Source organism: Populus euphratica, unplaced genomic scaffold (assembly GCF_000495115.2).
Source record: "Populus euphratica unplaced genomic scaffold, PopEup_1.0 scaffold420.1, whole genome shotgun sequence".
Classification (NCBI taxonomy): Eukaryota; Viridiplantae; Streptophyta; class Magnoliopsida; order Malpighiales; family Salicaceae; genus Populus; species Populus euphratica.
This window is the reverse complement of record NW_011500192.1, coordinates 210,260-225,067: the sequence shown is the minus strand read 5'-3', so window position 1 is coordinate 225,067 and position 14,808 is coordinate 210,260. Positions and strand designations below refer to the sequence as shown.

At 31.4% G+C, this 14,808-nt stretch overlaps 2 protein-coding genes across 2 annotated transcripts; both read left to right on the top strand.

The window, feature by feature from the left end:
* The first annotated feature begins 408 nt into the window (after positions 1-408).
* LOC105111735 (transcription factor bHLH106-like) lies at positions 409-4,586 on the top strand. Its single transcript, XM_011007180.1, has 2 exons — positions 409-1,519; positions 3,671-4,586. The coding sequence occupies exons 1-2, from the start codon at positions 1,208-1,210 to the stop codon at positions 4,151-4,153; spliced, it is 795 nt and encodes a 264-aa protein (XP_011005482.1). The 5' UTR covers positions 409-1,207; the 3' UTR covers positions 4,154-4,586.
* Positions 4,587-9,075: 4,489 nt separating this feature from the next.
* On the top strand, positions 9,076-13,782 carry LOC105111736 (ubiquitin-like modifier-activating enzyme atg7). The gene is made up of 14 exons (XM_011007181.1): positions 9,076-9,550; positions 9,805-10,022; positions 10,277-10,468; positions 10,570-10,624; positions 10,710-10,804; positions 10,967-11,153; positions 11,263-11,368; positions 11,445-11,589; positions 11,664-11,822; positions 11,986-12,174; positions 12,367-12,546; positions 12,630-12,745; positions 12,853-13,015; positions 13,524-13,782. The coding sequence occupies exons 1-14, from the start codon at positions 9,388-9,390 to the stop codon at positions 13,698-13,700; spliced, it is 2,145 nt and encodes a 714-aa protein (XP_011005483.1). The 5' UTR covers positions 9,076-9,387; the 3' UTR covers positions 13,701-13,782.
* Positions 13,783-14,808: the final 1,026 nt, after the last annotated feature.

Below are 14,808 nucleotides of genomic sequence, written 5' to 3'. Positions count from 1 at the left end.
AAAAAAATATTGTACCCTATAAAATATTAAATTCATGTTCGGTTGTTGATTTCCGGTGGTGTTTGTAATTGTATAGTAACTATATTCTTGTAAATGTTTTATTTGTTCGGTTGTTGATTTCCGGTGGTGTTTGTCATTGTATTTTAACTATATTCTCGGGAATTTTTTATTTTATATTTTGAAATATTTTAATGTATTAATATTAAAAATAATTTAAAAAAATATATAGTATTTTAATATATTTTTAAACCGAAAAAAATACTTTAAAAGTCAACTTTTGCAGCATTAATAAACTGACTGACACTAATAAAATTGTGAAATAAAGATTAGAAGTTTGAAGATTTCATAGTTTAAAAGGATGGGCTGATTTGTATTGACTCTTCTAATAAAACAATGGACACCATATCATAAAAGACACACGATTGCGGTGTCCTTTACACCGAATACCCTTTCCAAAGCTTCCAAAACACAAGTTTTCAAATCGTTTATTTATCCGATTTATTTGGACTCTTGCTCGGCGTTTAGATCAGCAGATGCTCAAAAACTGTGTTTGGTTTAGCCCTTTTGACCTCTCAACTTCCGAGCAATATTTTACGAGTTGAAAAAGATGAAGCCTGTATAGCCAGGGCAGTCCCCATTTATACTGCTTGCAAGACTGCACAACTCCAAGTATCGACTCTGGAGTTGCGTCCATTTGTTTCACCTCTCTCTCCATTCCAAGAAAAACCATCCCTGTGAACTCCATTTCCTTTGAGGATCTTTGTCCCTTTCGCTCCTTGTATATTCATTGAAATCCCAGAAAAATTTGAAGGCTCACTCTTTCAAGATTGTCTCTCTCTCTCTCTCTTTCTCAGAAAAATTAAGCTCCAGTTTCCAAAGAAAGTAACACGTATAGCAAATAAATAATGCTATTCAAGAGTATCAAGAAGAAAATGTGGATTTTTTTTTGTTAGCATATTTCGATGTCCTTTCAAACCCAAAATTGTCCCTTTTCCGCTATGGAATTCATGATCACAGCTAAAACAACATCAAGACTCACCAACAAAGCTGTTAAACAACAAAACTTTCCTCTCCAGATGCTTTCTTACTGGTTTGCTCCAACAACTCGACCTCCAGGCCTACTCTTCTGCACTTTTGGCTCGTAGACTAAACATATAGTACAACATAAGCATATTTTTCAACATTCAAGAACTTGCTTCTTTTTACAATGTTTGACTACTGTTTTAACGCTAACTCTTCATCTGGGTCCGGTTATATGAACACGTTTGATCCGTTTCCGCGTAGTTTAGAGGGTTTTAGTGATGTCTTGCAAGGTAGGCCAAAGGTTTCTCAAACTTTGGTGTTGGATGCTGAGATGGGAGAGCTAGTAAAGGCACCTGCAAGAGTTGGGAATAAGGGGATATCTGAGGCCAAGGCTTTGGCAGCTTTGAAGAGCCATAGCGAGGCCGAGAGGAGGAGGAGAGAGAGGATCAATGCTCATCTTGCTACTCTTCGCGGTCTTGTGCCCTGCACTGAAAAGGTTAGCATATGTGTTTCCTTCCTTGATTTGTTAGTTCTTGTCAAAAAAAAATTTGTTGCTCAAGATCAATTTTCTTAATATGATTACACAGTGCTGCTTAATTCTAAATCATTCCCTTGATTGTTGTAGCAAGTTTATTAACTTTTACCAGAATCGATTCTGAAAACTGGTTAATAGGAGGTAACATGAAGACTACTTGATTAGTTTATAATTAGAGGGATTTGGCTGGTGTTCCTGACTTTGTATCATTGATGGATTGAAAGATATAATTCCTGGTTGCTGAAAAAAGTTAGGACAGATGAAATCTAAGGATTAAATAGAGTAATTTTTAAGGCATGATAATTGATCGGGGAGGAAGCAATCTTATGGCATCGGAAAAGAAATAAAATACCAGTAGAAAGAAAAACCTCAGGACCTCAATCTTATAGTAATCTTAAACAACCAAATTAGTTTGGCCTATTTAATGAAAATTCTGACTTGTCCAGAAACCAGGAAAATGTAAAAAATTGGACTCAAAACTTCCCTTTAAGTTTCTCTCTATTTGCAGAGCAACTAAACCAAGGCTCAAGCCAGATTGTAGACAAACTTCGACACTGTTTTAGAAAACAGCTAAAAGAAAAGGACAATTCAATATCATGGATGATAAACTCTAAATTTAAGCAATATATAAGCACGAAGTACTGACACAAGCAGTTATAATCTTGACAAGTTTCATTGCTCCTGATAAAGCTTAAATTAGAGTGACTGCGTATATGGTGTTATCATACCTTTTACTTTCATATTAGAAAGAGTAGCTAACTTCGGCTTATGGCACATCATCTAGATTTTATTTCTCAATGAGTAGTCAACTGCGTATTTTTTGTAAACAAAGTCAACTAGGGATGTTTAATCTGTCATAAAAAAGTAAAAATATGGAGGTTGAGATTAAATACTTAGATAATGCATTAGAAGGGGTATGGTTAATTAGTACTGGTTGCAACCCTTGCTTCTCATCCTTGGATACTTTTTAATAAAATAGAATTTTTAACATTTTCCTTAATCCCATTCATCAAAAGAATAAGAACTCTAATCTCAACATGGTGACCTACAAGTTACTAGAAGGATGAATAGCATGTATTTTCTAAATGTATCATTACATTATAATGTCCATAGTTCTAGTTGAATCAGCTAGTTGTGTGTTGTTCTTCAATAAGCCAGGTTTGAGATTGTGAAGCCAACTTATGAGCTCTGGCTACGGGATATTAAAGGAGATAAATTCTAGTTTACTGATGGCTTGGAAACTCCCCCTGGTCCTAATTTATCGTTCGTTTATTTGATGATCTTCTAGTATTTTAACAAGAAGAAACAAACCACATATTGATTCTAGAAAATAAGATTAATATATAGCAGAGTCGAACCTACTGTCGGCAGGAGACGCCCTCAGACACACACAAACACACAAATATATATGAACTAGGAGTTGATAAATGATAATATTAATCGGATGGTGGGACAATATGCCAGGTCCTGTATCATGGTCCCACCATGATGTCTTTTTGAGTATTCATATGTTTGATGGCTTAAGTTTTTTTTCTTTATTAGCTGCCGAATATGATATTTTATCTCGATCATATAATATGTATGATTTAATATCAAGGTAGGAAATGCCAACATGAAATAGACGTCTCGGACAAGAAAGACGCTATATTTAAAATTCTCAAGCTTCGAAATTGACAGCATTAAGTATTATAGGATTTCTTTCGGTCATTGTCCTTCTCATTGTGCATTCTTTGTCATTTTCTTATGTGAAGTTGCAAATGTTGACCAAGTCAAAAAAATCATTTATTTACCTCATCTTTATTGGCCTTTTTCGAACTGTTTTCTACTGAAAGTATTGGAGGGAGTCAGCTTAGCCTATAAATTTTGATTAAAATCAAAGTAGTAGCTGAATGAATCATTGATTTTTCTTAATTAACCAAATTACTTTTGCAGGTAACATTGAAATATGAAGGCATATCTTGCTGGTATGTCACTGCTAGTATAAGCATGCTGTTGGCTGCGATCGTAGTTTCGCTTTTATTTCGTCTTAAGCCCATGTAACTTAATTAATGATCGTGGCAATTCCCATTATCGGTTCTGACTTGTATCTTTGTGTTTAAATGATAATTGTAGATGGACAAAGCCACGTTGCTTGCCGCAGTCATTAACCAAGTCAATGAACTCAAAAGGAATGCCTTAGAAGCCTGTAAAGGCCTTCTTATTCCAACAGCTGATGACGAAGTAAAAGTTGACACATATTTTGATGGAACTAAAGAAGGAACGTTGTACTTCAAGGCATCTATCTGTTGTGACTATCGACCTGAGCTTCTATCCGATATAAGACAAGCTGTTGATGCACTTCCTTTGAAAATGGTGAACGCAGAAATATCAACCTTGGGAAGCCGGTTAAAGAATGAGTTTGTATTCACCAACAACAGATATAAGAATGCTGTAGTTGATGCAGAGGCAATGCAGCTTCTTACAAAATCTATTCACCATGCCCTAACATCTGTCTTGGAGAAAGGTTCTGCCTCACTAGAATACTTTCCAAGGACAACACTTCCAAACAAGAAAAGGAGGGTCACTTTCTTGGATTCCTCGAGCTCGTCTTCTTAAGAACCAAAAATCTTGTTGTTGGTGGTGGTGTTGATGTTCATGCCCGTGTATCTCTTCAGGGAAGTGTTATCTGTTTGTGTGTGAGACGTGTGCAAAATGTGGAAGACTTTCTGATAGCAATACATATTTTACACGATTGATGCCTCGGATGCTTCTGCCAAGAGTATTATGAGAGCTGGTATCATCTCTTTTTTCTTTCTTTTTGTTGATATTTACAATTAATAGCTCCCATTGGCCACCGCAACCAGGCTTCCCTTAACTGGGACTAGCGCCGTGCTAGGTTTACACTAGCCTTTGCGTTGACGAGGTGGTATAATCTTAGTATTTGTAAGCATGGATGTTCCTTTGTATGACTTATATCAGTTCTGGGTTTGAATAATACCTCTTTTTCGTTTGCTGGCATCTGAAATTGCATAGCTGTGAATTGCAATTAGGTGCAACGTAACTTTGTGAGATTATTGCAGGTTTGACAGTGTGACAGAAGGTTTTTTAAAAAAGTATTTTTTGTTTATTATTTTTTAAAATTAATTTTTAATATCAGTACATTAAAATTATTTAAAAATATTAAAAAATAATTTAAAATTAAAACAAAAAATTCAAAAAAATTAATAATGTTTTAACAAAAAAATCCAAACATCATTGTACTGAAAGAATGATATGTTGAATTCCAAAAGGCCAAAAGAAGAATCTCTTTTAGTAATTTGCAACTTATGCAGCAATTAGTAAGAGAAATTTGCAATCTTATGGAGCTCTTTCTTAAAATTGCAAAATAAATAAAGGTTAGTAAAAATTCAAATTTTTTATTTTTTAATATTTTAATATATTTCTAAACAAAAAAAATATTTTAAAATATAATTTTTACCGCATTTCTACACCACTGAATTTCTCTTATAGATGACCAGCAGCACAATTTTGTTCTGTGTTACTGACTGTTACGTGAATGCTTTCATTTGTTTTTTTTTTAATTATTATTATTATTATTATTATTATTATTTATGGGGTCGTTAAACTCATTCATTAATTGTCGAGGACTTTGCAAGCCAAATCTTTCATATGCAAAGGATGCATCCAGCACAGATAAAACTACATCAGTACTAATTTTCAGACATATCATTTATTTATTTGATGAAAAGAATGGAATAGCTAAATACACAAACATATGAAATATAACTAATGAAAGATATAAAAAATGATTATTATCCTAATATATATATATATATATATTTACAATGGGGATAGATTTCGATACTCCATACCCGCCTTTGTTGAATGTGGACTTATAATAGAGATCCACGTAAAATTTCTTCATATCCAGTTTTTATTAAATAAAATACATAGATTATGAAAACAAATTGTAACAAAATTTGTAGGTTTTTTTTTTAAAAAAAAACACACAACTTATTTTAAATACATATTAAAAATTAAAAATATAAATTATATATAAATTTAAATATAACACTTTATTAGACTGAAGTATACATTCAACAACCGAGTATTTTAACTCGTCTTCTTTTGTATATCTCCACCTCTATAGAGGCAAAAGTTCCATTGAATATAATTTTAAAAGGTATAGCTTATTCTGATCTAAATTTATATTTTTTATAAATTATTAATTTAAATTTTATAAATTTTAGAGTTATTGGAGACTTACATAGTTATTAATTTTATGACTCATGAAATTAATTGAAGTAATCTTTTTGATGATCAAAATTTTAACAAACAAATAACATGTCATATATAATAATAATAGACAAGTCATAATTTATTTATTTTAATTAAAAAATTAGATAATATGTTACTTGTCCTTAAAAAAAACAGTTATACATGCTAAACGTTTTTTTTGTTAGGCCACACACGTGGTTAAGTGTTTGATCCCTTTCTATTTATTATTTTTATTTTTGAATGAATTTTAATATAAACAATACTTAACATGATATTCATGTTATTATTTTTTAAGATTTTTAAATAATATTATTTTTTTTATATAGGAATGTTAACAATTGTTAGCAACCAAATTTTTTTATTTTTTTTATTTTTGATCCTTGTTTATGAGATTTTGACATTTCATTCCTACAATATATTTATTTTACATTTTAGTTCCTAGATTTCATGAGGAGGGAGAGTCATTAAAAAATAGTAAAGGAAAAGGAATGTGATGGATTGACCGTATTTCAAGAAGGAAAAGCTAAATTTAATGTTAATATCTTTCTCTTGACAAGAAAAGTGTCTTTGATGTATTTTTTTAGTTTTTATATAACTGGAAAAAATTCAGAAAAAATAGATTAATGTTGAGAAATAATTTTTTTAGTTTAATTATGTATTTTTTTTTAGTTGAGAATTTGATTTATAAAGATTTTAAATATGTTTATTAGGTATTTTAGAAAACAATAGTTTGAGAATTAGTTTTTTGGATCGAAATAACACTAGTTCGATTTCTTAAGCATCTTTTTGATGATCAAAATTTTAACAAACAAATAACATGTCATATATAATAATAATAGACAAGTCATAATTTATTTATTTTAATTAAAAAATTAGATAATATGTTACTTGTCCTTAAAAAAAACAGTTATACATGCTAAACGTTTTTTTTGTTAGGCCACACACGTGGTTAAGTGTTTGATCCCTTTCTATTTATTATTTTTATTTTTGAATGAATTTTAATATAAAAAATACTTAACATGATATTCATGTTATTATTTTTTAAGATTTTTAAATAATATTATATTTTTTTATAGGAATGTTAACAATTGATTTTTAATTATATTGTGCCTAATATGTAAAAAAAAATATTGCCCATGAATATTCAATAAAAAAAACATATTTTAATTTTCTTATATGATTACATCATATTTATTAAATTTTTTCCTTCTATCATATACAAAATAATATTACGCTTAATATTTCTTTTAAATGTGCTTTTTATATCATTATAGGTTTTTATTTAAAAAGAAATATTTATAATTAAAAATCATGATTTTTTTAAAACAATAAAAATATGCATTAATAAAAAAATAAAGTTTAGATTGAAAAACAATACATTTTCCATACATATTTAAAATGTTTGAAAATTTTAACAAATCTCTATTTAAGTTGTCGTTGTTTTTTATTTAAAAAATATGCTCTTAATAAAAAATTATATCATTGTTCTTTTTAGGATTATGAGTTTTTTATGATGATTTTATTGATTTTTTAATGAATAATTATATATTAGCCAGGCATATAGAATTTTTAAAATAATTTGTTCATTAATATTAAATAAGAATGAAATATAATTTTTTTAATTATAATTTTGATCTAGTTTTTTGTTCTCATTTTTTAAGATAATTTTGGAGAGATGATTGATTCATATTTTTTTAAAAAAAAAAATTTAATTGAAGATTGATTTCATGATTACAACGAGTGCTTAAAAAAAATTTCTTTTTATAAAAATATAATAATAATATTTTTTGTCAGAAGTTAAAAAGAATTTGTAAACAATTTTTTTAGTTTTTATTCAAAATATACTTTTTTTCTTTTTTATCAAACCATTATAGGTTTTTGTTTTTGACAACTGTTCTATTTTATTCGATGAACTCTATAATAAAAAAATAATTTATATTTTCAAAACCAAAAAAAATTACATGAATAGGAAAATAAAAATTTGATGAGAAAATATATATATTTTAATAATTTTATTTTTAATACTTTCTAAAAATTTCTAGAAAATTATTTTAAAATAATATTTTAAACTTTATTATTTATAATATGTATAGTTTATATTTATATATATTATTTTTTAATTTTTTATATAAAATATTAAAATATTAAATATATTTTTTTAATTTTTTAAAATTAATTTAGATTCATCCACATAAATTCCTGTAACGTATAATCTGCCACTTTATATGGGGGATGGAGTTTAATAACTATACTAAAAAGTGAATCAATGAGTCACCATATTGACCCACAAAACTCGTTAAGTTTAAAGGCAGCATCAAAAAAATAAAATAAAATTTCCCGGCGGTGGCGCACACGCAACTGAACAGTCATCGCCTAATTCTTGTTGCATTGATGGTTCGTTTGGGTCACCTATTTTTGCCGCATGGGGTGTGGTAAACACATTTGCTTGAATAAATAACTATAATAAATATAAATGAAACTAAAAAAGCAAACAACGATAATGTTTTGTTAAAAGCAAAGAACTCTTTTTGTTTTTTTTCAAGAAAAAAAAAAAGAGGATGGGCCGGACCTAGTTGCAGATCTGGAATTTGTAGTGAACAGCAAATTACAACTTATTTGCTTGTTTTTATATTTGATTATATTTAAAAAAATAAAAATAAAAATAATTATTAATTTGATTATTTTTTTAAAAAAAAAAAAATAATAATTTTTTTGATTATTTTAATTTATTGATATTGAAAATAAATCTTTAAAATAAAAATATTATTATTTAAAAAAAAAAAAAACATTAAAATAAATCTTTAAAATAAAAATATTATTTTTTTTAAAAAAAAAACATGTTAAAAAAACCTTACCCGCATTCTCGATTTCATAATCTGTTATCAGACCGACGTGGAACAGTAAAGACTAAAAAGAAGAATAAATATTTATTTTGCCCTTCTATTTTTATTGAAATAATTATTTAATCCCTGTATTTTTATATTCATGGTTAAATAAGTCTTATGTAATTAGTTATCATTTACAATATAATTATGCACACAAAACACAACTTACAATCTAATTGTACCCCTAATTCTTAGCCAAAATCTCCTACCTTACCAGAAAAAAAGCAAGTTTAAGAAGTGGTTTAGTTTGGACATTTTGAAAAAGAGTTAACAGTGACCTACGCTTAAGGGACTAACTTATGATGTGTTCAGACAAACAAGGACTAGATAAAGCACAGGAAGAACTAAATAATAATTAAGAAAATATTAATGAAGTGAAAGTCTCAAAACAGAAGGGAAAGGGATTTCTCTTGTCGCGGAAGATCCAGTTTCAATTCCAAACACGAACTGAAACAAAGTCCTTCTTCTTCTTCGTTATTCGCTTGTTGTCTTTTCTCCATGATGTTTTTGAAGTTACTTTAATTAAAAACCAAAAGCGAAAACACTCTCAAAGTGAGGGAGGCTGCTTTTCTCTTTGCGTCAAAGAGTTCCACAAACAAGTTGAAGAATATATAAACATAAAGAGTTTGCTTACAATCAATCAATCTGTCAAATCTTAATCAGAATTGAAAGGTCGAAGAGTGCGTTATGGCTCATGAGGAAAAGAGTAGGAGTGGATGTGGATCTTCATGTTCTACTATCCTCCAATTCGTACCCTTTAATAGCTTAGCTGACGAAGGTTTCTGGCACAGATTGTCTTCTTTGAAGCTCAACAAATATGGCATCGATGATTCTCCTATACCCATCACCGGTAATATCTTTTTTTAATTCTTTTGGGTTTTCTTTAAGCATTCAAATTATTAATGATGAAAACTCTGAAATTGATTGATGTGTAATCATATATTGAAACTATATTAATCAAGCTTTTTGAAAAAAAGAAAAGGAGTTAACAGTTAAGAGCCTGGGTTTTGAATAGGAGGCAGGTGTGGATTTTGTGACTAGTCATATGTTGATATAGACGATCTTTATTCATGTAAACTAGGATTTGGACTGGTCTTGTTTCAGGGTTTTATGCGCCTTGCTCACATTCTCAAGTATCCAATCACTTGAGACTTCTCGCTGAATCTTTGCCGACTGATGAAAATGACCAGTCTTCAATGCCAGCAATTAGTCGCGGTAACAGGAACAGATGTCCTGTACCCGGGACTCTTTACAATACAAATACATTGGAGGCCTTCCATGCCCTGGATAAAAAAAGCTTGCTAAAGGAGGAAGCAAACAAGGTATTTCATTCAGATTGATCTTGGATGAGCAATTTAAGCATTGCAGTGATGAATTGACTTTATTGTAAGTTGAGAAAAAATGTGATTTAACTGCTTGTTTGTTCAAGTGAAGAGGGTATTTGGTTCAAATTTGTCTAATTCTTGAACTGTAAACATGGCCATCTCCCATCAGTGATTTCCATTTTGTGTAAGAATATGTGATGATTTCTTGAGATAAAGATGTCACATGAAAATTCTGTTTTGTGAATAACTAGATTTGGGAAGACATTCATACTGGGAGAGCAGTGGAGGACAGTGCGGTGCTTTCAAGGTTCCTTATTATATCCTTCGCAGACCTTAAAAAATGGAGCTTTCATTACTGGTTTGCTTTCCCTGCCTTGGTGCTTGATCCTCCTGCAACATTGGTTGAATCAAAGCGTGCTTCAGAATGGTTCACATCAGAAGAGGTGCATATAATATGACAACTGTTGGGAATTTATTAGCAATCCATTATAATAGCTGTCATTTATCTGTCTAGCAATACTAAAATGATATGTGTAATGTGTAGGTAAAATCCGTATCTGTGGCTTGTAATGACTGGCGTAACTCAAGCTTAACCGCAGGTAAAATCATCTCTTTTCTTTCAGTTCACATGTCATTTGGTCAATGAGATAACCTTAACTCCTTGATCATGCAAATCTGCTGCAGATGTTCCATTCTTTTTTATCAGTATCGCTTCAAATTCCGATGCTACTATCAGGCATCTAAAGGATTGGGAAGCCTGCCAGGCTGATAATCAAAAGGTCCATCTCCAAACTCTTCCAGTTCCTTGGAAAAATGAATATCATTTATCTATAAATAGGGCAATTCTTGTACATTTATCTGTTTATAGGCTCCTGGGGTAAAGTAATGACATGTGATTGTAAATGCCTCTTTCTTAAAGCTAATTTCCCTGCTATCATCAGGTGCTATTTGGTTTTTATGACCCATGTCATGAAAAAGATCCTGGTTGGCCTCTTCGCAACTTCCTAGCACTGATTTCTTCAAGATGGAATCTGAAGAGTGTCCACTTTTTATGCTACAGAGAGAGTCGTGGTTTTATGGATATGGAGTCTTCCCTTGTCATTGAAGCCTTAATAACAGCTCCACAAGGTAGGCCAGCTGAAATTGGCTAACACAGCTCTAGTCCAATTGATGTTTTGACTTCCTACAGTATGCATATATTGTGAATCTCTAACTTGCAAGAAATATCTGTTTTCAGGATTGAATGATCGTCAACTTGTACCTAATGCAGTTGGATGGGAAAAAAACAAAAATAAATACATATCCAGATGTATTAACCTTGCTAAATCCATGGACCCAACTAGGTATTTGTCCCCATTTCTCCTCCTTGTTCATGTTGTATCACCCCATTTATCTTATCATTTCAAATGTTCTTTACAGGTTGGCCATATCTGCTGCAGATTTGAATTTAAAACTAATGAGATGGCGTGCCTTGCCATCCCTTAACTTAGATGAGTTATCTTCTGTTAAGTGTCTTCTCATAGGAGCGGGCACGCTTGGATGCCAGGTTGCTCGCATGCTTATGGTGAGTGTGATATGTAGATTCGATTTATTGTTGATAGTCTATATGTTGGTTCTCAAAGATTATGTATATTGCAGGCTTGGGGTGTCCGAAAAATTACACTACTTGACAATGGAAGAGTGGCTATGTCTAATCCATTGAGGCAGTCCCTGTACACATTGGATGACTGCCTCGATGGAGGTGATTTTAAAGCCTTGGCAGCCGCTAAAAGCTTGAAGCGTATTTTTCCAGCTGTGGTAATTAATTTTACTTTTAATAGCTATGTACATAAGGCTTAGCTCAAAATGAATGTTGATCCTTTTCTTTTCTTTTCTTTTCTTTCTTTTTCATTTTTTCTCATCATGAACATTAATCCTTGCTAATAGTTCATCTCTTGTTTTTCCTCTTTTTTTTCCTCAGGAAGCAAAGGGTGAAGTGATGGCTATACCAATGCCTGGTCATCCAGTGACTAGCCAAGAAGAGAAGAGTGTGGTTGATGATTGTAGCCGTCTGTATGATCTGGTTGATTCCCATGATGCAGTTTTCTTGTTGACTGATACAAGAGAGAGCCGATGGCTCCCAACCCTTCTATGTGCAAGTGCTAACAAGGTATCTTCTTAATCTGATCTGTGTCCTTGTACAGTCCTTGTGATGTTTTCAGTCTTTTCTTTCACCAAGCTTATGTTGAATTGATCTGGAGGATCAATTAACTTGATTTCAACTCATTGGATTGGCCATCTATTATTAATTCATATGGATGTATGCTTTTATTTATTTATTCATTCAATTATCCTTCTGCAGATTACTATAACTGCAGCTCTTGGGTTTGATAGCTTCTTGGTTATGCGGCATGGCCCTGGTCCTTTTAGCTCTGCTCATGCTAACACTTCATCTGTTGATATGGAAAACCTTGCTCAAACTGACAAAGGAGGGAAGAGACTGGGCTGTTACTTCTGCAATGATGTGGTTGCACCTACAGATGTAATTTACTAGAATGCAATTGATCTGATGTGTTAATTGTTTTTTAATCAAGTTCAGAATTAATTCATTTTCTCTTTGTGCAGTCAACTGCCAATCGAACTTTAGACCAACAGTGCACTGTTACCCGTCCAGGGCTTGCTCCTATTGCTTCATCTCTTGCTGTAGAGCTTTTTGTCAGCGTCTTGCATCATCCTGAAGGGTAAGTCTGGAAAACTATGTCAATGAAGCTTGTAGTCTACAAATATTTATGTCTATGGCATCCTCATATTAAGAAATTCCATTTCTTTTGCTTTCATTTGTGAACAGGATGTTTGCTGAAGGTGATATCACAAACTCCGCTAGTAGCAGTGGTGGCAGTGAGCCACCTCTTGGTATATTGCCCCACCAGATTCGGGGTTCTCTCTTTCATTTTTCACAAATGACCCTTGTAGGCCACTCCTCTAATAGTTGCACTGCTTGTTGCAGCACTGTAAGTTTTTGCTGCTTCATCATCTCTTACAATCTTTCTTCTAGTGTTCATACAAATGGCAGTTTGGTGGGTAAATAAGATGATAATGCTCTTGTTGCTTAGGCAGTCCAAACAATTAGGGAATTTAAGAGTAGGGTTTCACCATATGCCTCGCCTTTCTGACCACCCCCACCCCCCTGAAATTCCCTTTTGTTAACTTATCTTCTCTTAGGGTTTTCTTAGCCTGAACCCCTTAATTTTAAGTGTTTGTTTGCAGCTCATGTGGCGTCCCTTGGTCCTTTTAGGACACTTTGTTATTGAGACTGATCATTGACAGAGTTTGTTTCAGGAGCTGCAGAAAAGATAGCATTCATAGGCTTATACCTTCTACCAAATTCGGGATGACAGTTGCAATATATATACACTTTCGTTTTGCAGTCGACATGTTCTTCATTTGTTGTTCTTTGTTCTCTAGTTCTTTCATTACATTATAACTGCAATTTAACTTATGATCAAACAATATGCTCAGGTTGTATCAGAATATCGGAAAAAAGGAATCGAATTCCTGCTCCAAGCAATTAATCTTCCTACATATTTGGAGGATCTCACCGGACTCACAGAATTGAAGGAGTCGGCTAACTCATTTAAATTGGACTGGGATGATGAGACAGATGACTTTGATGATGATGATTGTGTTGAAATATAATTATCTTTCCACATTTTTTAATTGTTCTCATATCAATTGTACAAATGAAAGCAAATCAGTAACATTCTTTTCTTCTCCATTATGTTTGATCTACCCTAGAGATCAAGATCACCAGCAATGAAATACTGCTTGTTAATTAACGACATAAACGCTGATGCCCACGAGCAACCAAAAAAAAAAACCCTACTGGTTGAGTTGACGAAGGAGCTGGTTGTGTTGTAAGGCTTAAATGAATCTGGTGCATGTGACTTTGAAGTTTGAACTCAATTATATATATATATATATATATATATATATATATAAGAGAGAGAGAGAGAGAGAGAGAGAGAGAGAGAGAGACACACACACACACACAGAGAGTAAAGCTAGGAAGAGAGATTGAGATAAGTATGGCCTTTCATTGTTAGGCAGGCAGGATTTGTTTTTTTTTTTTTTGTCAGTTATGTAGATGATGTGAGAAGGCAAGAACTAGGCTCATTTTAAATGTCCTCACGAGTTGTGTCAAGATTTGGAGTGTTTTGTGTTTTTTATTTAAGTGTTTGAACACAGCATGCTGAAGAGTATATTTGAAATGCATTTGAAACCATGTTATTTTAAATTTTAAATTGTATAATTTTTTTAGTTAATTTATATATATATATATATTGTTTTGATGCGTCTTTTTAGTTAATATATATATATATATATATTGTTTTGATGCGCCAATTTTAAAAATAATTTTTTTTAAAAAAAATATTATTTTAATATATTTTTAAATAAAAAATATTTTAAATCATAATTATTATAACAATTTCAAATAAGCCTAAAATTGAAAATGTGTTTGTTGGTTGATTTCGAGTTTCAATTGAAACTTGCCAATTGAGATTGAGGTGGTGTCTAGTGTGCTTAATAAATAATATTGATTGAACTTGAGAGGATTAAATAACTAATTGTTTGTAATATATTTGGTGTGTTTTAGATTGAATTAGATAATTTATCTTATTATGAATTTGACAAATATTATATGAGACTCAATTGATTTGAGATCTAGAGTAGCCTGAGTTAAAAAAAAATAAGAACTGATTCAACCTAATCTGATAAAAAATTCAAGTCAATCTAAGAATTGGTT

Excerpts from the sequence above, each read along its gene's own strand:
- LOC105111735 (XM_011007180.1), top strand. The coding sequence starts at position 1,208 with ATGTTTGACTACTGTTTTAACGCTAACTCTTCATCTGGGTCCGGTTAT. Across the intron at positions 1,520-3,670 it reads TTGTGCCCTGCACTGAAAAG|ATGGACAAAGCCACGTTGCT; the intron begins GTTAGCATATGT and ends TGATAATTGTAG.
- LOC105111736 (XM_011007181.1), top strand. The coding sequence starts at position 9,388 with ATGGCTCATGAGGAAAAGAGTAGGAGTGGATGTGGATCTTCATGTTCT. Across the intron at positions 11,590-11,663 it reads AGGTTGCTCGCATGCTTATG|GCTTGGGGTGTCCGAAAAAT; the intron begins GTGAGTGTGATA and ends TGTATATTGCAG. Across the intron at positions 12,175-12,366 it reads TATGTGCAAGTGCTAACAAG|ATTACTATAACTGCAGCTCT; the intron begins GTATCTTCTTAA and ends ATCCTTCTGCAG.